Consider the following 25,280-nt stretch of genomic DNA (forward strand, 5'->3'; position numbering starts at 1 on the left):
GCGCTAAGTGTCTGCTTTGCTGCACCCTGCTGAAGCGTCTACACCGACAGAGCAGATGCTGCGCGGAGACAGCGCGGCGTTGCTGTACCACTGATGACTTCGGCTCGAGGCGCGGTCCATCTGATAAGGGATCAGGATTCATGATCATTCTGGGATCCAGCGATCTGCGTAGACAGACGCACTGGCTGCGGCAGCGCGAAGCGATATGCTACGAGATAATCGTCATATTGGCGACGCCCAGACGCAGTCTAAGTGTACCTGGTCTCGGAATAAACCGCGTTGCCGACGAGTTACTCAGATCTCAATAGAGTACTAGGCACTGGGTGCAGCATGGAGCACCAGCCTGGCAGACTTGTCCGGCTCGCAGGACATTCCGCCTGGAAGGTAAACGTTCGAAATATGGAAACATTTCCCCCCTTTGAACGTTTACCGTAGAGGGGAAAGAACATTTTATCCAGTTGGTAGTTAGTCCTTGGTTTATGATCCGTTTTGTACATGGTGCGCTCGAGATGCGCACACCCATATCTGGCAGGCATGCGACCTAGCATGTGCATCTCGCCGCTGAGGGGAAACGCGAACCTGATCATGAGCGTATTGCTCTGACTAACAAGATGTATTTGCGTTCAAGGCACAAGAGAGTATGTTTTTCTCAGTTCAATTGTGTGTCAGCTCTCAAGTGAGTGTATTCGAGCGATTTTTCGCGGGTTGTAGCAGAAGCTTTCAAAGTGCGTTGTTTTGAAAAATAGTCGAGATAAATCGGGAAAAATATGGTTGTAGAAGTGGAGGATCCTGGAGGGCCCCGTATCGCCGGCTGCCGCAAAAAAAAACCGAAGAACAGTGCCAACCAAAGAGGAACAACACAGGACCAGGAAGCAAGGCGGCGAGGGCCGACACCAAAACCTGCAGGGAAAACGACAGTACGACGAGATGGAAGTGAAAGCCTGTCTTTTACGCTGCGTCAAGGATCCGTGCAGGGCAAAGTTGCAAGAGGGCATCAGAAACCGTGTCGATTCGTACTCCAGGAGTATTGGAAAGGCCTGTTCAGGAATGATGCATGTGGTGAAGGTGATGTGTCGCGACGTGACGGACATCCAAACCGTCGAGGTTCCGGACGAGATTTTCGGCAAGACCTTCATTCGTCACCTGATGGTTGGAACAGGGGAAACGTCGAGGAGAAATGAGCGAGTTCGTGCCCTCCACGAAAATTACACCAAATACCGCTCCAACGATACTCGATACACGGGAGACTCGCGTATTTACGAATACGGGGCGATCAAGTACCTCACGAACCTGAAGAACCACGTGACCATGAACCTCAAAGGCTTCATGATACGCTCCGTCTTTGCCCTCGACCCGGAGCTGTCTCGCATAGGGATACGGGCCATCATCGACGGCATCAAGAACGATAGTCGGAATGAACAGGAGATCGAATTTGCCGACAAGAAGACATCACGCAGAGGAAAGAATGAACCTTCTGGAATCCCTGCGGCTATTCAGGAGCACCGTGCAGACTCGGGGCTTGTCAACCCAGCGGATAAAGTATCAGAGATGAAAAAGATGACGAAAGATTTTATCCCCGCGTCCAGCGCTATTCCGTGTTTTTGGAGCGAGAACTCGAACGCCAGGCGGAGATGGAGCTCACTAGGGGAATACGTGAAGATTCGGAGAAGCGGAAGGCTTTCGTAATGGGTAAGCGCTTCAACGTCATTCCATTATGCAACAGCAAGTAGCACTTTGTGCGAATCGACGCTAGCGTCCTTGAATGCACAAAACGACCAGTGCATCCGAGAACAGGTAATGGAACATGGAGGTAGGGCGCATCATGATGGACGCTTTCCCAAATGCTTGTACCCAGCTCGCAATCCTGGGTCCCTGGTCAACGTAAACGTTTTTTGAACAAAAATGCCTGAAGCAGCTGCATCGGGACTGCAATGCTGCCAGTATCGACCTTCGACAGTTGATAACGGAACTGGAGGGAAATGAGCACTCACATGAAATACACGCGAAATCTGGTATGGATGATCCCGAAGAGCGTGTCAAACTTTGAGGTTTCCAGTCGAATTTGAGAATATGTCATACTTTATGCTACCCTGGATGTATCATCGTGTACGGCACGTTCGTGGTCGACACCCCGTGTAACGCCGCACGTCGATACAACATAGCCCTTATTCTCCTCTAGACCAGTCACTGGCGGTGTACCTGTTTTGACACACGACCAAATCGAGTGTCTTACGCCTTAGTTCAAGCTCCACGGCACCAAGCGTAGTTCGTAGGCGGCCAAGTAGACAGACATGAACTGGACGCTGGCTCGCCGCGCTTGACATGCCTCAGCTCGATTCCTTTACAGGCCGGCGTTTGGTGTTCCGGGCCCCTTTGCTGACGATTACGGCACTCTACAAGGAGCACTCTACTCGGAAAGCGCTCCAAGGCGTTGCTGTTGCAGGCGGTGGCGGTAGTCAGACTCGCTCTGGCGTGCCAAACGGACTCTGGTTCGTATCCTTGCACCAGCTCGGGTGCGACTCGGAAACCGAAAACCTGCTCTACCTCGCGCTGGAAGAGACACCATGCTATGTACACGCTGTGCCCGGACCTGGATATTGGCTTGTGATTATCGTTGCGGCTGCCTGTGTAGAGTTCGTAACCATATCAACGGACACCACAGCGCACACGCAGCAGCGCGGTCGAATTGCTGCCCCCGCAAGAAACCGTATTTCGCCTTCTGAAACCCGTAATGTGTCAACAGGACTCGTGTGGCGATGGATCGGTGCCGCAGGCCCCTGGTTAGCTGGCATCGACGAGGACGACGAGGCCCGCGTCTGGTTGCTGCACTGGCCCAGTGCACGACGCTTTGCAGAGCAGAAGCACCTGAATGACTCGCCCAATGCACCGTCGCTTCAGGCCTTGTACCAAAGCATTCGACTTCCCGCTGGTTTCCAGTTTGATACGAGCAACGCTGATGCTCCGCTCTGGGCATACTTTCGAATCGACGGTATGGACCGTCTCTCGAGTGGCGCCTTGTCAAGCGACGGATCGTGGCTTGCGATCACAGGCCTTGCAGCGGATACCGAAGATGCTGCTGCTGCTGCTGCTGCTGCCGTCCTTCAGCACGGAACCAAGAGCGACCAGAGGACGCATCGTATCTCGGGACAAGCGCCTCGAGATGCCCGTTCGAGCGCCCGGCTCGCACTGGTCATTTTACCGCTGTACGGTGCCGAGTGCACTGACGCCCTGGGTGCAAGCGCACCGAAACCAGTGCGGGAGCATCCACCCGCACCTCGTGGCAACATGCTGATCCTCGCGAGCAAGGCACGTTACCGTCACCACCACCGGTGCTACGAAGCATGCCGTTCGCAACTGCAACGCGGGCGTCGACATCGTCCTCGTGCACGTCTAGCGCCTCCGTCATCACCTGGACCATGTGTGTTTCTGGATGCGCACACCTTGATCACGACATTCTGGGACGGCGACGACGCTTCGACGACATTCGCACTATGGCAATGCGGTTCCTCGTCCCGAGACGCACGCCACCGGGAAGACTGGAACCTGCGCCGCACTTGGAAGTTGCCGCAAGCACAGCCAGTTACGGCAATGGACTGGTTTGCACCCAATCCATCGTCCACGACACCAGCCCAGATCGGTGTGCTCGCCGTGGCGCTGGTGAACGGACACGTTCAAGCGTGGATTGTGGAGGTGCCCTTTGGATGCACGACACGAGCACCGCTGATGTGTTCGAGTTGGATCCACGATAGCGGACGCATGACAGGACAAGTGCAGCGCTTCTCGCGGCGCTGGTTGCGAGCGGGAGCAGCGCCCCGCCTGGTGCACGGCCTGCCCGCGAGCGCGCTGCTGGTGCTACCTGTCGCCGAACACCGAAGCAGCGCTGTGGATGACCTCGTCGCTTCAGAACAGTCGCGCTCGTGGCTCCTCTTCTCAACCAGCACAGACGGAACGTTGCTCTGTATCGAATTGCGACAAGCATTCGCGAGAACACTACAGCGACGTGCGTTACGATCCCTGATGTTTTACGTTTTCGTGCTAGGTATTGTGCGCCTGCTGATGAGCCCATGGGCCAGGCAAGACGTCATACGCCACGTCTCTGCTATCGAGTGAGCGGTATGCTCATGGACTCGTGGAGCGACGGAAGCGCCACCAGTGACCGCAACGTCTCGAGGGCGGTTTCGTTGGCTGCTTTCGCTGCGCTCGCCATTCTCCAGGACTCGACAACGACGACGACGACGACGACGACGACGGGGAGAGCGGCTCGGTATTCACAACGGTTATAGTGATGGATCCGAGCTCTACGTCGTCGTCATCGAATATCTTCAGGTCGTCGGAAAGCAGCGAATCACTGCGCAGTGCGGGCAGCGGCTTTGGCTCAGGGATCAGCGGTCGTGGCGGCATTGCCTGAACGAGAGAGTTCCTCGTTGGCGTTGGAGGCAGCGCCAGCCGTGCTTCTTCAGGGCCGCTTTACGCTAGCTGTGTTTCCGTAGTTGGAGGTCCCGCTTCGTGAGCTGACCTGCCTGTGCGCTCTAGTACCATTGCTTTGGGCGCAACATTGCTGGTGGCGGTGCTGTGCGCGAATGCAGTACGAGCAGCGGAGGTGCCGCTCCCCGTTCCGCCTGCAATGGGAGCGCTCGCGTCTACACCTGCAGACGATAACAACAACGATGACGACGACAAGGACGAGTCTGGCGGTGCGAGGGAAAGCGGCGAGCCCGGCGCGGACAGGGCTTCGCGTCGTGCCTGCTCTGCCGCTAGGTCGCTAGTCTCGGAAGTGGTATCTGGAGGTATCTCGGGGCTTGCGTTCGTGACGACTACTGGACCACGTTCGGCGTTATCCTTTTGCGAGGCGCTCTGGCGAGTCGCCTCTGTAGGATGTCGCACAGATGCGGGCAGAGCGGTCCGTTCCTGGTCCAGGTCACTTCCCAGGTCGCTACGGGAACATGTGGATCGAGGTGCCGGGCTCAGATGTGCGCCCTGCGACGTATCCGCGTCGCCTTCGGGGTAAAATACACGACGTTCCGTAGGTGTCGTCAGCGGAGCGGTGAATGCAGGTGCTCGAGCCGCATGCACTGCCGCCGCCGACCCAGTCGGGGTACCGTTCCTCATCGCTGGTGTCGATGGATCGACGGCAGCGCTAAGGCTACCAGCACCAGCATCAGCATCAGCATCGGCATCAGCATCGGCTTCAGCGTCGGTGTCACCTTTGGATGTGCCACCAGTACTGGCACTCGTGTGAGCAATGCTATCACTCGATTCCACCAGGATTTCCACAGACGGAGCTACGACGAACGGCTCCGTCAGCGCCACCATGACAGCCTCTGCAACCTGAACGTCCTCCAGCGTAGCAGCAACATCGAGCAACGTGCGCCCGTGCACATCATTCCAGGCGGTTGGATCAAATGCTTCGGCGAAAACGGATCCGCGAAGCTTTTGCAGTGCAGCACGATCACCCGTAGCTACAGCGGCAAAGAGGAACTGCCACTGCTCTCGCACGGACATGTGCAAGAGAAGCGTTTCCTCGTACATGACGAGAAAGCGTGCAACAGCGTAGGCAGCATCTTCGTGACGCGCTGCATGATCCAATGAAGCATCGCTATGCAGCGGGACACGACGACGGGCGTTGCCCCGAATACCTCGGATATCCGGTTCTCTCTGGAACTTGGACCGGTCGCTTCGGGGCTGCTCATGCGTTCCACTGCGAGCACTGAACGTAGGCGACATGCCCGTCACGACCGGTTGCAGCATAGAGATCGACTCGCGCAGGATGCGCACCCCTAATGGACTCTGAACGAAACGCCGGAGGCAACCGGGCTCATGATCATGATCATCATGATCATCATCAGGGAACTCCGTGATTCGCATCAGGGCGGCCACAACCGAGTCCTGTGCATGAGCCAGTGCTCGAAGCACCAGAAACAGGTCGAATTCGTCGAGCAGCTGGAGTTTGGCACCCCGTTCAATGAGCTCGATTACCGTCTGGATGCGCTGGAGCGACGCCATCGGCACTTGTTCGCCAATAGCGCTTGTATCGAGCGGCAATAATCGCTCGGGATGCAGCGGACGCAGTGCCAGCTGGAGCGCACTGAAGCCGTCCTTATCGGTAGCGTTCACGTCCACGTCCAGATCCCGAATGCAGAGCTTCACGAGTTCAGCCTTGCCCTCAGCGGCTGCCAACAGAAGCAGTTGAGTTCGCTCTTTCATCGCCAGTTTTCGGCGGTAGACGCTGATCGAGCGGTTCAAACGGAGCAAACGTAGGGCCATTTCCGTGTTCCCCAGGACGAGTGCTCGCACGAGGATATCAGCTGTCGGGTCCAAAACAACCGGATGAACGCTCTCGTTCCGCTGACTACGGGTAACCGCTTCGAGGAATGCATCCATGGTGTTGAGATCGTTTCCTTCGACCGCACAAAGAAGGAGTTCGTTGAGATTCGCTTGGGATATAGCGAGGCCGAGCTGGAGCAACAGTTGCAACAAGATCGCGTAGCGCTCGCGGACAGACCAGTTCAGCATCTGTACCAGCAGCGGTTGCCGGATAGAGCCCAGACCTCTGAGGAGATACGCCGGTGTCGCTTCGTTGGAGGCGTTGCCAGCCGACTGCCTCTGCAGCGAGGCATGCTGTATTCGCGCACTGGACGCTGCACCAGCGCTATTCACTGAGACAGAACATGCCTCCTGTTGATGGGGTTCAGTGCCGAACATACGAGCCGGGGACTGCTGGTGCTGGTGCTGGTGCTGGTGCTGGTGCTGCGGCGTCGTGATGGTGATCCGTACAAAGGACGCGTCATCGCTGGGAGCTCCAGCTGGGCTGCGCTCGTCGAATGCTCTGATGCGCTCCCCTGGAAAGAAGGTCGCTGGGCTTGGCAAACCGTCGCTAATCCGCTTCGATGCCCGACTCGAGTCGTCATCCATGGATGAAACGCTGGAGGCGTCAAGGCCGTACCGTCCTCGACTGACCTGGGATGCACGACGACTGCCATGCTTCTGTTCATGGCCAGCAACTGCATCGGTAGCACTGCCTGCATTAGGTGCTACGGTCCCTGCATGCTCCCTGGTGCTGTTCGCGACCGGAGCACGCACGTTCAGTAGCTCAGTAAGCAAGGCAGCGGCCTTGTCGCGGGTGATTCCTTCCTCCATCCGGTTATGGTAGATCAAGACCGTATTTTGTCCAATGCATGCCTCCGGTGCTCGATGAAGAACCGATGGATACCTCGCGCCAAGGAACCCAACGAGCTGAACGTGGCCGTACTGAACAGCGAGCCGCAAAAGCTCGATGAGCAGCTCATCACGACTCGAAGTATCCGTTGCAAACTCTCGAAAGAATAGCCGGATAGCGTCATGGAGCACTGCTAGATCGCCGTGCATCGCCGCTATGCGAGCGAGCTCACGCAGGTCAACGTCGCTGAGTTGCTGGAACAGCTCCATACAGGTGTGAGCTAGATCAGTCGTCTCTAGTCCGGTACCATATTTGTCGTCATAAAGTGCTTCGCACACCAGGCGATGCACTGAAAACAGCAAGGGAAACTGTCCTAGGCGGGCGGCTTTGGCCAGATTGACACTGAGCTCGGTGATATTTCTTAGTCGTCGCTGCTTGACGAGCAGCAGTTGACGCGCGAGCTCCTCATCGCCTTGCTCAGCGCAAGCATCGACTAGGCGAAATGCATCGGCGTCCGAGAGTACTGCAAGTATCTGGGCAGCGCTCTGATCTTTGCGACTCGTATCGATGGTGGCGTGTTCCAGGAGCAAGCGTACGCAGCTCAAGTTGGCACTGGGAATGACTCGACACAGCGCCTCCTGCAGTGTCCAGTCCCAGAGTTGCGGATACTTGCGGTACGGCTCCTGGTTGCGTTCCTGGGCCAGGAGGATACGGAGCAGCGTTGGCTCGCCGCGCTCGGCGCTCTGGAACAAGGCATGCTGCTCGTTGCGCAAGAGCAACTGCCCTAAACGGATAACATGATGATGCGCAGCCCATTGAAGGAGGTTTGCGGATTGGAGCGCACACTCCTGAAACACTTTCTGGAGTGCGCTGTCGAAGGATGCATCCGCGGGCAGGCTGACACCGTCTTCCCGCTCGCCGCTGCTGGTAACGACCTGCTCATGGAGGCATGTTGAAGGCGTCGCTAAGAGTTGCTGCACAAGCTGCACGATTAGGTTTTGATCTAGCGCATCTGGTTTCAAGGGCATTGCACTGAACTCCAGCTTCTTTTCTGTTTTCAAAAGCTCACAGCAGAGCATGCCCAGTAGATGTGCATTGTGCGCAGCCGCAAACGGGAAAGTGCGCAGCACGTGAAGCAATGAAGGTGCAGGATGCTGGACTGCCCAGCGCATGCACTGAGCGCACACAGTATCGAACTGGGACGGATCGATTTGCAAGGCCCCTTGTCGCCCTCTGAAACGCTCCAGGATCTCTGCACACACATTTCGAACAGATTCTGAAGCACCGGTTTTCCAGCTGGACTCGAATAGACAGAACAGCGTCTGATCCGCGAGTTGAGATTCCATCGAGCGTTGAATTGCTGGATCCATCTTTTGAACTGTTTCGTACAGAACAAGGAGCGAGGAGACATATCCCGCGTTTGCAAGCAGGTCCGCAACCAAATGCAAATCAGCGCGATGCTGCAACTGCAGCAACAGCGCATAGAGGCCATTGGCTGCTTCTGGACGAACCTGTTTCTCGTCGTGCGTACAAGCACGAATGATACCATCGAACATCACTGGGGAGCGTGCAGCTGCTGCTCTGTTCCAGAGCCAAACTCGCGTCGATAGGGTAAACTGTGTGTACGGCAAGCTCTGGATATCGAAGTGGTAGTGCGTGAACAACCAGTCGGCGGCATGCTCATGGTGGACCTCGACGAACCATTCGAGCATCAGCGGCGGAACCGGGCACAGAACGCATGTCAGAGCATCCAGTACACGTTCTTGGAAACCTTTATCATGCGCCTGGTCATCCAAAGCAGAGGTATCGAGATCCGTTGCAGTTGCTGGCGAGTCGCTAGGCACCGACGGTGTTGCCGGAGCGAGCAGTGCACGCACCATGTCCTCATCGGTGACGCGGGCGCTGGGAGCTTCAGATGCCACGAAATTTCCCGTATCTTTGTACCGCATCGTCCGATGATAGGCTCGAAGGAGCATCTCCGCCAGGAACAGCGGCTCGTGGAGCCGCTTTACTGGCGCGTTTCGCAGGATCCGTACTACGCCCGGCTCTTCCATATCGATTGCCTGCGTCATACAGGTAGTCCATGTGTCGCGGGGAATCTCAGAGGGGGCTAGGGCACGCTCCGACGCTGTCGCTACCACTTGCGTCAACACATCCATACGCTGTGCCGCTGGCTGGTTGGCCTCAGCGGATCCAGTGCAGTACCGTAATAAGACAGGCATCGTCCGTGAGAGAGATACTTCCTTCAAAACATGAGGATACTGGTAGCAAAGTTGGAAAAGGGCGTCATACCGCTTTTTCTCAGCTAACAGGTCAGCAACCTTGGCGAGGCGCTCGTATTCGAGGCCCTTGCGCCGGATATAGACCAGACGCTCCAACGCTGCAACATTGCCAGCTCGAAACGCGCTTGCCCAGACCTGACGCAACTCTTGGTTACTTGCAGATTCTGGGTCTTCGATGATACGAAGCGCTTCCGCGTCAAAGGTTCCGGTCATGGCGCTTGGACGGGGTCAGGTGTCGACGCCTTCCGAGAACAGGAGTATCATCCGCCCTCAACGGATGCGCCTCGGGGATTCCGTTTGAAATCAGGATTGCGGCGGGAGGTACAAAAGAACCTCTACATTTAGGGATATGATGGTATTTTGTTGGAAGCACGCGCTCGCTGTGATCTCGGCATCGCTGGTCGTCCAGCGATTCGGACTCTGGGCACGGGCGTAGTACACACACACACACATATATATATATACCCTGATGCGTCGACACGCATGCGAAGATGCCTCACGAGTGCTGGGAAGCAACGCAGGACTCAGTGGTTGGCATCGTTCGGGTTGATGCTCGAGGTTGCGGGAGCGTGGCATGCCCTGCGCCTAATGGAGGTTTACGCCCCGCTCGACTCGGGCGAGCGCGTTTTTGGATTGTGCTTTCCAGGCTGTAAGGATTGGGTCTCTGGTACCTTGCGGACGCGGTAAGAAGACGTATGCTGGGTGCCATGATCGAGGAAAGTGATGCACTTTACTCGGCTGTGATTGTGATTGTGGTTGTGTGTGTAGCGGCGCCATGCAGATGCGTTCCCTGGCAAACTTGAATAGCACTCAGGGCGAAGCAGAGCATGCGACTGCTGGCAGATGCCGAGCCCCGACAACTAGTGCTACAGCAAATCGAGGCACAAGGCTGTTCGTATCTTTTGGGAGCAGAGAGTCGCCAATGATCCCGTGCACGGTGTCAGGGCGAATGCGCCGTGAAGTCCGCACCACCGGGCAGGTTGCGTAGGCAGCCTCTGCCTCAGTATCTCCCTCATATCCGAGAAAACGTGCGTCTGTTTTGCGATCGCCGTCAATGTATTGTAAAGCGATTTCAGAGAACGCCAGCGGTGCATCCCTCTTCGAGCCGCACATACAAACGTTTGCCTGGTTATGGCACCCTGCATCCTGCAAGTGACGACGACGACATGCTCGCTCCAACCGGTCGCCGTTGAAGTCTGTACACGAAACGGGCTGCGGTGCAGTGCCGGGTCTGTGCGCAGCCCGGCACGAAGTCACAAGTTTTCAGTATGAGCGCCCGGTGCGGGTGGCGCCTCGCTGCTGGCATCTGGGCAGAGGCGCTCGACCCGCGCCTTTCCAACGCTCGCGGACGCTTGGGTAAACACGCACCACCACAGCGCTGCTTCTACGCCTGCTTGCAGCACAAGGCGGCCTGAGGCGAGTTCGCTCGCGAAGCTCAACGCCAACTCGTTGTCAAAGACGTGTCTCGCTCACGATTCCTCCAAGTTGATTGCACTCCCAAACTTCCCGTATAGTCGCTTCTTGAGTTCAGACATGGTTCTAATGACCGACGCCCGCTGCTCCCGATGTTTTTCTAGGGAATCGTTTAATCGACTCCTCCGAATCGTTAGCTGGTGCTCCACAAACGTTTGCGGGACTCGAAAGAACGCACTACCGACACGCAGCTCTGCGGTCGCAAGCGAATCGCTTGGCGTGTCCTCAGTGCCCCTTTCCTCTGAAGCGTCTGTTTCTGGGTTCTCCATATCGTCGCCGAGACCGAGCATGAGCTCCTCTTCGGCGTCGTCCAGACCCTGGAGCTCACTCTCCTCGACTGCGATCCGTGCGCTAAGCTCGTTGCGTTCGTGGAGCAAACGATTGAACGTGCAGATTTCTTGGAGATCATCGGAAGTGACATCCACTTTTGCCATGTTCTCTTAAAGACTCGGTATAGGCACAGTGGGTGCGTCGTCCTTCGCCCCAGGAACCGGCTCGGTACGCACGCTGTCGCCCGTTGCGAGCACAAGTGCAAACCCAGCTGCACAACGCGTATCACTGCGTTCTGCGTTTGCGCACACCGGGGATGCAGCGCAGCCGCTCGAGCACTCGGACGTACCACTGTGAGAGTCGTCTGCCTGGACGCAGTCGAAAGCGTCCCGTCGGATGAATATATGTTCTTGCTTGTCTCCCATCTTCTTCTTCGTGGTCGTATGCTCTTCTTTGCTCCATAATCGGAGACAAGAGGATTTTCCGGTTTTTCGGGCATCTGGGGGTGACGGCGCGCCAGGATCCTCTGCTTGCATGTCCATACCTATTACTTGGATTTTGTATTTCTTCAAAATAAACGCACTTGTTAATGCCCTTAGATAAGGACCTTTTCGGAGGCAGGAGGACCTGCGGAAGAAAGACGACTTGTGCTCGCGGTTTGTCCCCGCGGGCTGCACGCTTCAGCGATTCCTCCAGTGAAGCGATCATTATGTGTCACAACAGAGAACAAGCCTTCGATGGGGATGAACCACGGAGCGTACGGAGGAACCACAAGGAGGTCTAGCACCCAACAGAATCCTCAAAAGCTCGAATGCAAGGGAAACAGTGAGATGCCACGCTGTCCAATAGAGGAACGTCGCCAGACGTCAGGGGTAAAGTCGTCAATCCTTTGATAAACTGGGTGCTATTATGTGAGCCTTCTCCACTGGGGAAACTGATGTCGCCACTTGAATCCACTGCAGCTAGAGCAGATGATGATGTCGTCGTTCTCATCGGGTTCGACTGTGCATACGACGGGCTCCCTCTCCACGAATACCCATATACGCTCCCACGTTTCGTCCGAAGAAAGTCCTATCAACAGAAAAAAGAAACCGACGATCCTGTGCTTCTCACAGATCGCGACGCTCGATAAACCCTCTCGTTGGGATTTCGGCAGCAGATAGCCGAGTGTGAACTAGGACTCTCTTCTTGCGACTGTGCCCCTGTGCGTTTCGTAGGACATGAACTAGCCGTAGAGAAACAGAGATTCCGGTGGTGGCTGCAATCATCGCTTTTATTTTCCGCAAGGTGAACAAAGAGTCGGTTTTGTACCACTGGCCGCAAACAGTGTTTAAGAATATCGGATTCTAACGCGGACCGCATACACTCCTCTCTTTCAGCGTTCCGCAACCATTTGAAGACTGTGGTATGACTGACCTGAAGGAGGAATGCAGTATTCCTTGCACTGTTCAGTAAACAATAGTTCTTATAGACGATTCGTCTACGATCTATACAATACATTGCATTGTGATTTCGACCGCCTACGATACACCGCTACGAGGAGGGCACGGTCGAGTGAAACAAACCTGAGTCAAAAGAATATATAGGTTCACACATCAAGATTGATCAACACCGCACTGGGCCGAATGCGCGTCATTGCTCAGCCATTCAGCAGAGCCCCACATACCATAGTGCTCGGATACCCAAGCACCCTACATACACCAGCGCTCTGTGTTCGATACCACGCTATATGCTGCTGCTCGGGATGCCGCTGGCGCCTGTGGCAGCGTCGCACCACAGCAGTGCATGCGCGCGCGCGCGCCATCGCGTTCATGATCAAAAGTCTAGGGATGCGGTTTCCGCTGTCATCACTACGACTCGAGGCAAGCGTTATTTTTACCGCGTGCCGCTCTCGAGTGTTTGCTACGAGAACGAAACTGGTGCTACGGAAAGCCTCCGCTCAATATAGCTAAAATATGTTGAATTTCACGACGAGTGCCGTGCTGGTCACGCGCACCTGGCGAAGGCGTTGCACGGGCTGCCAGCAGGCGCCAAGCGTCGCCTACCGAAAAAGCACCTGCTTTGGTGTTGCTGGTGTGCGACTCTGTGCAGAGTCGAGTCCACCGACACCGGCAGGTGCGGCGTCTTTGGAGAGATCTGCGGGCGCTGGAACCGAGACTGCTGATGGCGGTGTCTCTGGCAGCGGACAAGGTTTCACACCTTCCATTACGGCCGATAACGAGTCGCAGTACTATGCGACGCGTCTCGTTGTGACTTGTCGCGACCGAAAAGGGTTGCTGAGTGACCTCACCGATGCGCTGAAGTCGATTGGTTTGCAGATTCGGCGGGCGGTTGCGCGTACAAAGGACGGCATCGCGAGCGATGAGTTCTTTGTTACCCGGGACGGATCGCAGCTTTCGGACACCGACCTCGATGCAGTGGAGCAAGCACTACAGCCGGTTATGGGTACTTCGGGTCCGACGTGCCCTGTTCCGCAGAACACTGAACGGCGCCTTCCGGCTCCGCAGTCCCCGGTGCGTTTCGTCGACCACAACCGAGGCGTCCACGTCTACGTGGATAATCACGCATCGCAACATTATACGACCATAACGGTGAATGCCCCCGACCGGCCGAATCTTCTCAACGAAATCATAGATGTCTTGCACGAGCTAGAGCTTAATATTACGTTCGCCTGCTTATCAACCTACGCGGATGAAAACAAGTATCGGCATGACATTTTTCACGTTACGACGATGAGTGGCGAGCAAGTTGACGCAGTACTGCGGGATGAGATCATGAATACGCTGTATTTTCTGCTAACTTCCCGAGAGTCGGATGAGCAATCCTTCTGAATCTTTTGCTCCGCGGTGCGAGGCAATCTTCTGTTCCGGTAGGTTCGGTGTTGGTCTGGTATTCGATCTAGTGCAGGGCCGGTGCAGCACTGTGCTCTAGTGGTCGCGTGGACTGCCACAGAACCGGGGCCAAAAGCCTTTGGGTTGTGTGCTAGCTCAGGGATCTGCGGATGAGCGGCGTGACGACCATGCGCGTTCGTCATTCACCGATGCTGGACAGCAATGGTCACAGTCGACCTCCACGGCTGTGTCGAAGTCGGAATTCGCCTGCCTGGCAAATATAGCACTTTCCTCTGTAAACTGCGTGGAACGATCATGTCTAGTTTTCCATCGTCAGCTGAATCCATGCAGGCGCCCCAACGGCGACGCCAAATCCCCAGTTTACGACCGGATTGTATCGTCCGACTCGGTGAATGCGACGACTGGACTAGTACTGGTCAAAGCACATCGCTGTCGTTGTTGCTGTTGCTGCAGCAGCGGCAGCAGCGGCGGTTATGCTTGACCAGCGTGCCGCCTTTCTGCAGCGCCACAGCCGCGGTCAAAGCGTCCGTGCGCAAAGAACGCGCTGAAATATCCAACACCGTACGCATCTCCACCAGGCAAGAGTTAGGGACCAGCATGCATCAACATCTGACTTTCACAGACCGCTACAGTTTTCATGCTCGGACGCTCCATTTGCGGATCTTCAACATTAGCCAAGCGTTGCTGCATCCTTTTTCTCGCCGCATGAGCCAGCAGAGGCGAGCTCCAGAGCGCCGTGGGTGACTGCCGTTTCGGCTATGAATCCTCGCGCCACACCAAGGCATTGTTCAGCGGAAGCGTATCGCGTGCTATCCACCGACTGCTCGTGCCCGCATGCGGACCGATATCACGTCGGGGCACCGCTTGTTGTAACAAGCAGCGAGCACGCTCGGTCAATGAACCAATCATGTGCAGCGTTTCCATGCCGCTCGAAGCTTGCTCGCTATCCCGAAAAGTGTACGTTCGCTCGCAAACCCTCCTCGCTAGTCAACGGATCGTCATGATGAACCTCCAGGGAAATGAATCCCGCGTTATCGTCGCTACCCGTGGTCGGGACTCTGCTCGTATTCGATTCCAAAGCTGCGAGCTTCAAATCCGACTTTTACTGCTCTGGACGGACGCGCTCTAGAAGCAGCTGCGCTTCAGAATAAAGAGGGCGCTGCAGGGTCCGGACCCAGCCACAATGTTGCGGAAAGGGTTCGCGCGGTTCCCAGTGATACAACCGCGCCCAGATCCGTAGATACATATCCTCAAGAGGTGCGGGTGTCATCAAAGTCTCTGGAGACTGATGCGCTCGCACGGGACGTTCTTGGCGAGACTGTGACGCCGTCGACGTCGACGACGATGACGTCGCGTCCGATGCGTGCAACGCCAAGACAGCGGGATCCAATAAAAGCCACTGCAGAAGCTCTGGAGTCTTCATGTGACTTGCGAGGAATCGAAGCGTGATGCGCGGCTCAAGACCGAGATCTTCAGCAATTTGCAAAATAATGGCGACTTGCATTTGGTCTGTGTATGGAAGCAGGACTTTTCGAATCCTGGACTGGGTCTCGGATGTGAGAGGCGACGTGCTGGACTCTGTCATCGCAGCCTGCAAGCAGGCGAATGGCTGCGGTAGCATGTGCACCTGAATGCTGTGCAGGAGCGTACGCGTGTCCATGCTGGAAGCCGCTGGCACGTACAAGCTCTCGACGAGATCCCGGAATGCTGCCAGATGATGTTCATCACCAGGTTTTGGGGTCGATGGGTATCCCCGCATCCAGGGAACTGGTGTCCGTTGCTCAAAAATTGCATGCCTGGGGCAAGAGACACGCAAACGACCGCGGGAAACGAATCGCGGCTCTGGACGCCACCAGCCTGCCAGCAGTGCACACATGGGATGAAACACAACCGGGCAAGGAACGTGGTGATCATCGTCTGGTTCGGAGTTTTTCTGCAACGGTACCCAGCAGCAGAACCGAAGTCCTCCCGCTGTTTCACAAAGCGTACATTGCTTGCTCAAGCACGAGTCGTGGTTAGGTGTCTCGTCCAGCACTTGCCGCGACACATGCTGCGGTGTGTGCGCGGATAGCGCAATCCCCTCGGCCGTTGAGGTCTCCTTCCCGAGTGAGGCTCTGTCTTCGCTCTTGACTGCGTCCTGGCAGCACCGAAATGCATCGAGGCATTCCCACGGCTCCGTAGGCTCTAATCGCGGATCCGCCAAGGCACAGATAACGTGAACGTAGCGCTCAACATGCGGTAGCTCGCTTGCAGCGTTCAGAGCGTTTGCTTCGATGATAGGTTTCATCGCTAGTCTATAGTCACGTATCGGACACAATACACACTCAAATGGAGGCTCAGCGAGACACCGGGGCGATTCGCCGTGCGTACCGACGCCTGGACCAACAGCAGTCGACGGGTCCCTTTTCTTTCGTGAATCAACGGGGCTACTGGAAAATTCCAGATCGCAGTTATTTTCCGTGCGTGCATCCTGGTAGTTGTCCGGAAACACTGCATCAACCGATGACGGTTCCGCTGTAGAACGTCGAGTGTCCCAGCAGACCGCGCAGTTCCACGCGAGTCCGAGCCAAGCCGGTTTCGTGCAGCTTCCCCCCGTTATCGGTGTCTGGTCTACGAGAGGGCTACGATGGACCTTCCGGTGCCGTTTCTGTGGGTTTTCGTTGGTTGGATGCACGTGTTGAGAAACGCTTGGTACTGATCTCCCTGGGAAGGGGAACGCCGGATAGCCGTAGCATGGCGCGTGTACCACGAGGCCACAGGCTTCGCAAGTCAGCGGCGGGTCTGACGGGGTAAACGGCTCGAGACAGACCCCACACAGTACCTTTTGCATCCTTTGGAGAAGTTTGTTGCCTAACCGACCCTACCAAACCAGCTTCAGAAGTCGCGGTTTTGGTCAACTCAAACGTGGACTTTGCGTCGTGCTGCGGACAAACCCAGACAGCGCTGGTTGTCGCTTGGCGGTGGCGTCTCGCGGGCGCAGCACGCCGGCGTTGCCGCTGCGGATGCTACACTCGAGTCGGATAAAAATCGAGCACAGAATAGCTTTCCATCTCTTCCCAACACTTCATTTATTTCATAGATTTTTCTTAAATGTACAACCTGAGCGATCGAAGTGCAGCAATGAGAGATGAAGAGATCATGCGTAAATGAAGGATTCTTGGTCGTTTTTTGGAGTGGCTCTTTCGACGCTTTTCCGCTGGACCTCGTTACGTCATCACGATGAAGGTGCGTCACCACCGACGTCACCACGCGTGCCCGAAATAACCGATATTATTATCCAGCTCACACGTTCAAGGTTTTAGCCTTCTCCGATCCTTACGTGCAGTATGCTCTAATTCACGTACCCGTCGAGGTTTCGAGCTTTCTATTTGAAGTCATCTGCTGGGCGCACTCGTTGGCGCCTATGGATTGACGGGACATATACTCGACGGCGTGCCTCGATGATGTTTCCGCAGGCTCATGCAGAATATGTTATGAGTTTCTCATGTCAACGGATCGATTCCGTTCCAAACGCGAATCCTCCTCTCTTCGTGGCCATAACTACAACAAAACGCGACAGCAGCATGATTCCTGTAACGGGAGACGCGCCAACAGGCTCCCGCCTCTTCTGTCTGCACGGAAACGGGTGCCGGATTCGCACCTGAGCCATCACAACGATCGCTTGGAGTGGAACGTGCGCCAATGCTTCGCGTGAAAGGAGTATCGACGGATCGAAACTTCTCGACTTGTTTTGCATACCGAGCCTCGCTCCTGATCCTGTTTCCGTAGCGGACAATGTCGCATTCCACAAATCCTCTATCGAATAAGACAGCGTGCCGTTGCGCGTGCAGCGCACAGAGTGCTCATCGACGGGATCGCGAAGAAGAAGCTCTTCTTCGTAGGGTATTGCACAGGGCGCGTAAACGGAGGAAAGCATCGAGGCGCGCCGCTCTCAACCCGTCCAGGGCAAGTACCGGGCAATGACGCAAGCGTTCACGCGCCACAGATCTACGCTCGAGGAAGGACGGGGTTTCGTGGACTTCCTGAAACATCTAAGCACATTCAAACGTCATCGTTGCAAAAGACGCACTGTGGCTGTATAAAACGAATAGAAACAACGCAAACGAAGCGTACATCGTACCTACTGCTTCTGCGTAAACAACGTCGACAACACCCAGAAGCCCCCACTCGCGACATGCACGTCACCATCAACATCCCGCAACTGCTTCCAACGGAGCTGGGGGCAACGGCGAAACCGACGTATTGAACGCCAGCGATAAAAGAGCATATACAAGAGCAATCATCAAAAAACCCGCAAAGACTTGTGTTGTTGATGAAGATAGAAACCTAGAACTTAGTGTTTACGTCCGAGTTCACGAAATGGACCCATCCCATGGTTCATACGAACATCGCTGCCTAGCGCAGGCGCTCCGCGAGGATGCGATCATTGCGTGCAGATCGCCTCAGCGAGAGAGCGCCCCATCGAGATGCTCGCCCCAGGGTATATTCTAACAGCCAAGTTTCTCCAGCGTGTCGTGCAACGAAGACAAGCCTGCATCCGCAGACTGTCCGAGCACAAACTGACGACGAGACCCGATTCTACGTCGGGTGAACCACGCCTCGAGCCGACGCCCTTTGTGGTATAGCAAAGCCGTTCGAGCTCTATGAACTATCTGCTCCAGCGGTTCAAGCGCAAAGGTGGATGATTAGGGTAGGTACGAGGCACACACGATAGGACGTATGAAACGACCAAAATATCCGAGAAGAAGTCTAGGTAATGTAACTTGGAGGTAGGTGCTTCATCACGGACGCTTTCCCGAAAGCCGTTATCCGTTCCGAATTCTAGGATCCATGGTGAATGAAAACGTCTTGTCAATAAAAAAATCGCGCTCAATGGGCGCACCCCGGAGATCGGGCAGTCAACTGACGCGATGCGCGTGCCGTTGTTGAAGGGAAACTCAATTGGGATCAGTAACGTGTTGTTCAGCTGTGAACGTCGGATATCGGTTCAGGCCATAGCAAAGTACAGTCTTTCGGTTCATTTTTGTTTCAAACTTCAAACAAGTCCAGTCAAGTGTTTTTTTGCAGTATATAACAGCAGGGTTCAAAGAGCGTTCTTGTTCAAAAAAAACTAATAAAAGGAAAACTATGCAAAAGTAAGTCGACGATCCTGGAGGCTCAGTGTCGCCGGCTACCAGAAGAAAACAAAAAACAGTGCCGAGTCCAGAAGAAAATGAAGAGAAGGAGGACTGAAAGGGGAGGCTCTACGTCGAAGGCGGCAAGAAAGACGACTGTACGACGAGATGGTTGTGAAAACCTTTCTTCTTGGACATATGAAGGATCCCTACAAGGAAAAGTTGCGAGACGCTATCGAAACACGTGTCGACTCGTACTCGAAGAGTATTGTCAAGGCGTCGTCAGGACTGATGCATTTAGCGAGGGACATGTACGAATACGTCGCGCACATGGAAACAGTCGAGATTCCAGACGAGTTTTTCGACAAGACGTTTATTGGTCGCCTGATGCTTGGTACAGAGGAAGCGCGGAAGGAAAATGAGCTAGTGCATGCCCTCCACGAAAATTTTGCGGAATTCCGCTTCGAGGGTATTCGAATCAAGGGTGACTGGGGTATTTAAGACTCTGGGGCAATGAAGTACATTACGAACCTGAAGAACCATTTGACAAAGAACCTGGAACGCTTCATGAAACGCGCCGTGTTTGCACCCTACCCAGGCATCTCTTGCAATGGAAAATGGGCGATTATCCATGGCATCACGAATGATCGAAAGTATGAAGATGAGATCGAATTTGTCGACAAGAAGGCGTCAAAAGAGAGCACGAAAGAAGCTTCTGCGATCCGCGCGGTTTTACAAGAGCATCGTGCGCGACTGGGGCTGGCGAATCCAACAGGCAAGGTATCAGAGCTCAAAAAAGATAAGGAGAGATACTATCGCCTCATCCTGCGCTATTTTGTGTTGTTGGACCGTGAACTCGAACGCGAAGCGGAGATGAAGCTGAGTGAAGAGACAAATGAAGAGTGGGAGAGACGGAAGGCTTTCCTAACGGGGAAGCGCGTCAATGTGGTTCCGTTGGGCAACATCAAGTCACATTTTGTGACTATCGACTCCGCAGTCCTTCATGGCATCATGAGGGAGATCAGTCCCGAGTTCGATGTTAGCAGGGAGGAATTCTCCGGTGAAAACCGGGAGACGTACTGGATGAGCATCTTCGATTTCAAACGTCCCAAAGTGAGCAAGAAAAAGGTATTCACAGGGTCGATCGAAACAGATGGAGTAGCCTTGTGTGTACACTATCGGCGGTTGAAGAAAGTTCGTCCAACTCCGCCTTCGGCTGCGCCCGTCATGAAGGATGAAGAAAACAAAGAGGAGGTTCCTGTGACGCAGGAGGAGCAGGATGACGACCTTGTCGTTGGCGTGACGAAGGATGAAGAAAACAAAGAGGAGGATCCTGTGACGCAGGAGGAGCAGGATAACGATTTTGTCGTTGGCGTGACGAAGGATGAAGATGAGAAGGAGGCGAGTCCTGCGACGCAGGAGGTGGAGAATAACGACTTTATGGTTGACGCGACGAAGCATGAAGAAAAGAAGGAGGCGGATCCTGCGACCCACAAAGTGCAGGATAACGACTTTGTCGTTGGCGCGGACCCTGGGAATACGAGTATCATAAACATCGCTGCTCCCAAGCGTGCGGAAGATGGTACTGATGGTAACTTACGTCAGAAAGACATGCGTCTGTTGAGGTTCTCGAGAGCCAGATACTATCGAGAATCGGGAATCATAAATGCAAGGAAGAAAATCGAGACTTGGAATTCAGGAATGAAAGAGCACCTGGAAGCTTCGAGCGAGGTGACGAGCCGAGGAGCGGACTTTGAAGCTTTTCGGAAATTCACGGAAGTTCGCGTTGCTCATTGGGAGGCGCCGTGGGAGGAGTATACCAAGCCCCGGTGGGCTCGTTGGCGTATGAATTTGTATTGTGGGAAGCAGCGGGCATTCGCGAATTTTTTCAATCAACTGAGTGCCCTGAAGGAGAATCAAAGTGAGAGGTTGGTAGTGACGTACGGAGCAGGGCGCTGGATGACCCAAAAAGGAACTACGCCAGCTCCAACGACGAGAACGTACAAGGAGTGTGCACGGCGTTTTGTTACGATACCTGTAGATGAGTTCCGAACCTCGTATACACACCATGAGCTGGTGTGTACACTTCAGAGAGTTCGAGATGGAAAAGTGCCAGACGAACCCTGAGGATATGAAAAAGTACGGACCGCTGACGGAGGAGCAAATGGAAAGGAGAGCGAAATTTCGAGGGCTACTTGCATTAGTAAGTACAACCAGTGATGGCACGAAACGTATGGAGTTTGTGAACCGTGACTTTCATGCCGCTGTGAATATACGGAGATGCACGGTGCTGGAGAAGAGACCTCCAGAGTGGACAAGAGAGAACTTTGTTGGACAACCTCTCAAAGTCGAACTATATGAGAAAAAGTTGGAAGCAATAATAGGTGGCCGGTCCAGAAAGGCTGGGACGCATCTGCACGTCAGTTGATGACGATTTGTATAGCGCGCGTTCGCCGCCACTACTGTACACTGCCAGCGACGTCGTTCGACTTTCGAAGGGCGGTGACACAAGACCGTGTACATAAACATGTCTCAGTTGGATGACACACACGATCTACTAAACATGGGGGATGCGGGTTCCGGATCGAAAGAATCAGACTCTGCCTTGAGGCGTGGTGGTGACGTTTCGGGCGGCAAAGCAGCGCCAGTGAACGGTGCCGTGGCTGCTTCCGAAAGCGACAACGCAAGCAGCAGTAGCGCCGCATTACGTAATAGCAGCGCGTCGTTCCGGGAAGGTCCACCTGGAAGGCCACCTCTATTGAGCCAGAGGTTTACGGTGGCCCGTCAGCATCTACCGGGTCAGCTGCATGAGATCCTTATGTGGCGGAACAAGTACCGCTCGGGGCTCGCTTTCGCCTTGGGTAACTTGTTCTTCTATTTCACCACGTTCGGGGAACTGAGCATCATCACCGTATTCTCTATGATCGTGTTTTGGATCGTGCTACTGGGTTCGTGTCTCGTTCTCCTGAGCCGCGCACTGGCGTACCTGACGTCAGCGAGCCCCGTACCTGGCGCATCACCCGTTGGTACGACGGCACCGACGCGTCGCTTGCTGAACCGAGAAACTGCGGAGCGGCTCACGGAGAGCACCATGAAAACGGTTAACGGGTTGGAGAACCTTTTGCGCGACGCAGCGCATTGTCGTGATTGGCAGCTCACCGTGAAGGTGCTCCTTGGCTCCTATCTGATCGGCAAACTGGGACCGCTGTTTCTGAATATGTACATGGGATGGCTCATCTTTCTCAGCGTAATGACGTTACCCAAGGTTTACGAATGGAAGCAGCGTGACATTGACGATCTCATTCGGGAAATTCAACCCGTTCTCCAGAGCAAGCTCTATGAAGCCGAGGCGCTCATCAAGAATCATATCAGCAGCGTGCTCTCCCAGATACCGCCCAAGGTCCACGAGTACTCCGAGATGCTTCGAGCGCAGCTGCGCGCGCTGACGGGCGCATCCGACCGTGCACGAAGCAGCAGCAGCCGCCCGCCGTTTTCAGCCGGAACCAGTGCCGCAACATCGTCGTCCATGACAACCAGCGCTGAAACAAAGGAAGACTAAGAGGCATCAGCAGGAGCGGTTATGGGCATAAAGCTTAGTCTGCGATCTTCACAACAGATGAAACTGGTGTATTTTAAACGCGAGGTGAGGGGATGGAGATCCATTGTATTTGGACTGGTATAAAGTGCTTGAACTCGTTCGCCCTGGGCAGCATGCAGACGCTCACCATCCTTCCTGGCGAGGAACGCGTTTCGGACCGTGTATGTCTGCTGTTGACGGCTACAGCAACTGACAGACGCCTGCTGCGCGTGCCTGTGCGCCGCGTGAATGAAGCAGGAGCAGCATGCCCTGCGCTCACTTGGACAACTTGCTCATAACCCGGAGACTGCACCGTACGTGGCGACCAAGTTGTATCTGCGTTGCCGAGAGCATGCCTCACGCAGACGCGCCCTTCGAGTAACGAATGGGATACCGCCGCTACGGAGGATACCCGGGGGGAATCGTCATCGCCACCATCCCCGAGGAAAGACGCGCACCTCGATGGCTGCGCCTCTCGAGCGGGGCGAGGCGGCCGCCGTCGGCTCCATGTCATAAATGTCTAGTTTGATCTCATTCGAGGCGGAAGTGCTGACAGCGCTGTGCGCCTCGATAGACGGCTTCACTGGCGCGTTCCAGGTGTGCCATTGTGTGCCCTGCTACGAAGCGCACTCGATCCTACTGGGGGTTACAGGGTGCCCGCTCGTGCTTTCCAATCGACGAGGACATGGGGGATTTCTTGTTAAACGGGAACCCAAAGTCGCCAGTGGAACGCAAGCTTGCGTCTTCGCCCGTGCAGAAAGCAAAGCCGCTGCCTCCGTGTCCTTTTAACGAGCAGGAGCTTTTTTACTGCAGCGACGGTGCCTCCGCTGCGGAAGTTTTCGAGAACTCCACCGTAGGCTACGCTTACAACGACATCATACTCCTGCCTGGGCATATCTACTTCTCTTCGGATGATGTGAGCTTAGAAACGCGTATATCGCGTCGCATCGCGCTGAAAACCCCGCTTGTCTCGTCGCCGATGGATACGGTGACCGAGTCCGCGATGGCGATTCACATGGCGCTGCACGGGGGTCTCGGAGTCATCCACTACAACAACACGATACGTGAACAGAAGAAAGAGGTTGATCGGGTGAAGCGGTTCGAAAACGGCTTTATTACGGACCCCAAAACGCTCTCTCCGGAACACACAATCGCCGACGCGAGAGCGATCAAAGCGCGCTACGGCTTTATGGGTATACCGATCACGGAGAACGGCGCCATGTATAGCCGGCTGCTGGGGATTGTCACGAATCGTGACATCGAGTTCATCCGCGACCCCAATACCAAGCTCGGCGACGTCATGACCCGAGACCTGGTGACTGCCCCCGAAGGCATCGGCCTCGATGAAGCGTACGCGATCGTGAAGGAGAGCAAGAAGGGCAAGTTGCCGATTGTGAATGAGCGCCACGAACTCGTAGGACTTGTTGCACGCACGGACATCTTGAAAAACCGGGATTTTCCGAACGCGACAAAGGATCGGGTGGGAAAGAAACTTCTCTGTGGCGCAGCGATCGGTACACGCCTGGAGGATCGCGAACGCCTGGATGCACTCGTGGAGGTCGGGGTTGACCTCATTGTCCTTGATTCGTCCCAGGGCGACTCGGTATTTCAATTGGAGATGCTTCGGTATATTAAGAACAAGTACAGCCACCTCGAGGTCGTCTGTGGGAACGTTGTGACCACGACCCAGGCGTACCATTTGCTCAAAGCAGGCGCTGACGGGTTACGCATCGGTATGGGGTGCGGCAGCATCTGCACAACCCAGGAGGTCATGGCGTGTGGTCGACCACAAGCCACTGCAGTGTATCAGGTAAGCAAGTTTGCGCGCGAGCACGGGGTCCCGACCATTGCCGACGGCGGTGTGAGCAGCATCGGCCATATTATCAAGGGTCTCGCATGTGGCGCCAGCTGTGTCATGATGGGCAGCATGCTGGCTGGTACCGAGGAGGCACCCGGCGAGTATTTCTACAAGGACGGTGTTCGCCTGAAAAAGTACCGCGGAATGGGTAGCGCTGAAGCAATGCAAAAAGGCAGCGCTGTGCGCTATTTTAGCGAAGATGATCGGATTTTTGTGGCGCAGGGGGTCAGCGGCGCCGTCGTCGACAAGGGTTCACTACGACGATACCTCCCGTATTTGATCAATGGTATCAAACACGGTTTTCAAGATCTGGGCGTACCCAGTTTGGAAGAGTTGCATAACCGGCTGTACAACGGAAGATTACGGTTTCAAGTGCGCACGCTCGCGGGCCAACTCGAAGGTGCCGTGCACTCTCTCTACACTTATGAACGTAGCGCAGTTTAGCTGGCCGAAGCAGGTACTGCGACCTGGATCAGTCGAGTCTCCGTCTATACCTATGTACACAGCGTGGTGTTGATTTTCCCTGGAGGTCTTGGAGCATGTCGACGTCGAGCCAAGGCGCCAAGCGCACCCATCTACCAGGCATGTATCCGCTTTCCCGGACACGACAGACAACGCCGCCCGAGAAACCCATAGCCACGCGAGCACGCGCCCTGGCATACAGGCCCGGTGCCGTTGTGTCCCCCGTTTCCCGAGAC

General features: G+C 55.2%; 7 protein-coding genes across 7 annotated transcripts, besides 4 other annotated features; 4 read left to right on the plus strand and 3 right to left on the minus strand.

Moving 5' to 3' along the window:
* The first annotated feature begins 804 nt into the window (after window positions 1-804).
* Window positions 805-1,787: a sequence feature (repetitive element).
* A 535-nt stretch (window positions 1,788-2,322) lies between these two features.
* On the plus strand, window positions 2,323-4,110 carry CYME_CML234C (hypothetical protein; the record flags this gene model as incomplete). Its single annotated transcript, XM_005536803.1, has 1 exon — window positions 2,323-4,110. The coding sequence occupies one exon, from the start codon at window positions 2,323-2,325 to the stop codon at window positions 4,108-4,110; it is 1,788 nt and encodes a 595-aa protein (XP_005536860.1).
* Window positions 4,111-4,343: 233 nt separating this feature from the next.
* Window positions 4,344-6,257: a sequence feature (possible transcribed region).
* Window positions 4,468-9,651, minus strand: CYME_CML236C (hypothetical protein; the record flags this gene model as incomplete). The annotated part of the gene is made up of 1 exon (XM_005536804.1): window positions 4,468-9,651. The coding sequence occupies one exon, from the start codon at window positions 9,649-9,651 to the stop codon at window positions 4,468-4,470; it is 5,184 nt and encodes a 1,727-aa protein (XP_005536861.1).
* Window positions 9,652-10,907: 1,256 nt separating this feature from the next.
* CYME_CML237C (similar to ABI3-interacting protein 3) lies at window positions 10,908-11,345 on the minus strand (the record flags this gene model as incomplete). The annotated part of the gene is made up of 1 exon (XM_005536805.1): window positions 10,908-11,345. The coding sequence occupies one exon, from the start codon at window positions 11,343-11,345 to the stop codon at window positions 10,908-10,910; it is 438 nt and encodes a 145-aa protein (XP_005536862.1).
* A 1,135-nt stretch (window positions 11,346-12,480) lies between these two features.
* Window positions 12,481-13,172: a sequence feature (possible transcribed region).
* CYME_CML239C (hypothetical protein, conserved) lies at window positions 13,137-14,012 on the plus strand (the record flags this gene model as incomplete). Its single annotated transcript, XM_005536806.1, has 1 exon — window positions 13,137-14,012. The coding sequence occupies one exon, from the start codon at window positions 13,137-13,139 to the stop codon at window positions 14,010-14,012; it is 876 nt and encodes a 291-aa protein (XP_005536863.1).
* A 1,123-nt stretch (window positions 14,013-15,135) lies between these two features.
* CYME_CML240C (hypothetical protein) lies at window positions 15,136-16,863 on the minus strand (the record flags this gene model as incomplete). Its single annotated transcript, XM_005536807.1, has 1 exon — window positions 15,136-16,863. One exon carries the CDS (start codon window positions 16,861-16,863, stop codon window positions 15,136-15,138), a length of 1,728 nt encoding a protein of 575 aa, XP_005536864.1.
* A 1,644-nt stretch (window positions 16,864-18,507) lies between these two features.
* Window positions 18,508-21,652: a sequence feature (repetitive element).
* A 22-nt stretch (window positions 21,653-21,674) lies between these two features.
* Window positions 21,675-22,706, plus strand: CYME_CML242C (hypothetical protein, conserved; the record flags this gene model as incomplete). The annotated part of the gene is made up of 1 exon (XM_005536808.1): window positions 21,675-22,706. The coding sequence occupies one exon, from the start codon at window positions 21,675-21,677 to the stop codon at window positions 22,704-22,706; it is 1,032 nt and encodes a 343-aa protein (XP_005536865.1).
* A 703-nt stretch (window positions 22,707-23,409) lies between these two features.
* Window positions 23,410-25,026, plus strand: CYME_CML243C (IMP dehydrogenase; the record flags this gene model as incomplete). The annotated part of the gene is made up of 1 exon (XM_005536809.1): window positions 23,410-25,026. The coding sequence occupies one exon, from the start codon at window positions 23,410-23,412 to the stop codon at window positions 25,024-25,026; it is 1,617 nt and encodes a 538-aa protein (XP_005536866.1).
* Window positions 25,027-25,280: the final 254 nt, after the last annotated feature.

This window comes from Cyanidioschyzon merolae, chromosome 12, assembly GCF_000091205.1.
Source record: "Cyanidioschyzon merolae strain 10D DNA, chromosome 12, complete genome".
Lineage (NCBI taxonomy): Eukaryota > Rhodophyta > Bangiophyceae > Cyanidiales > Cyanidiaceae > Cyanidioschyzon > Cyanidioschyzon merolae.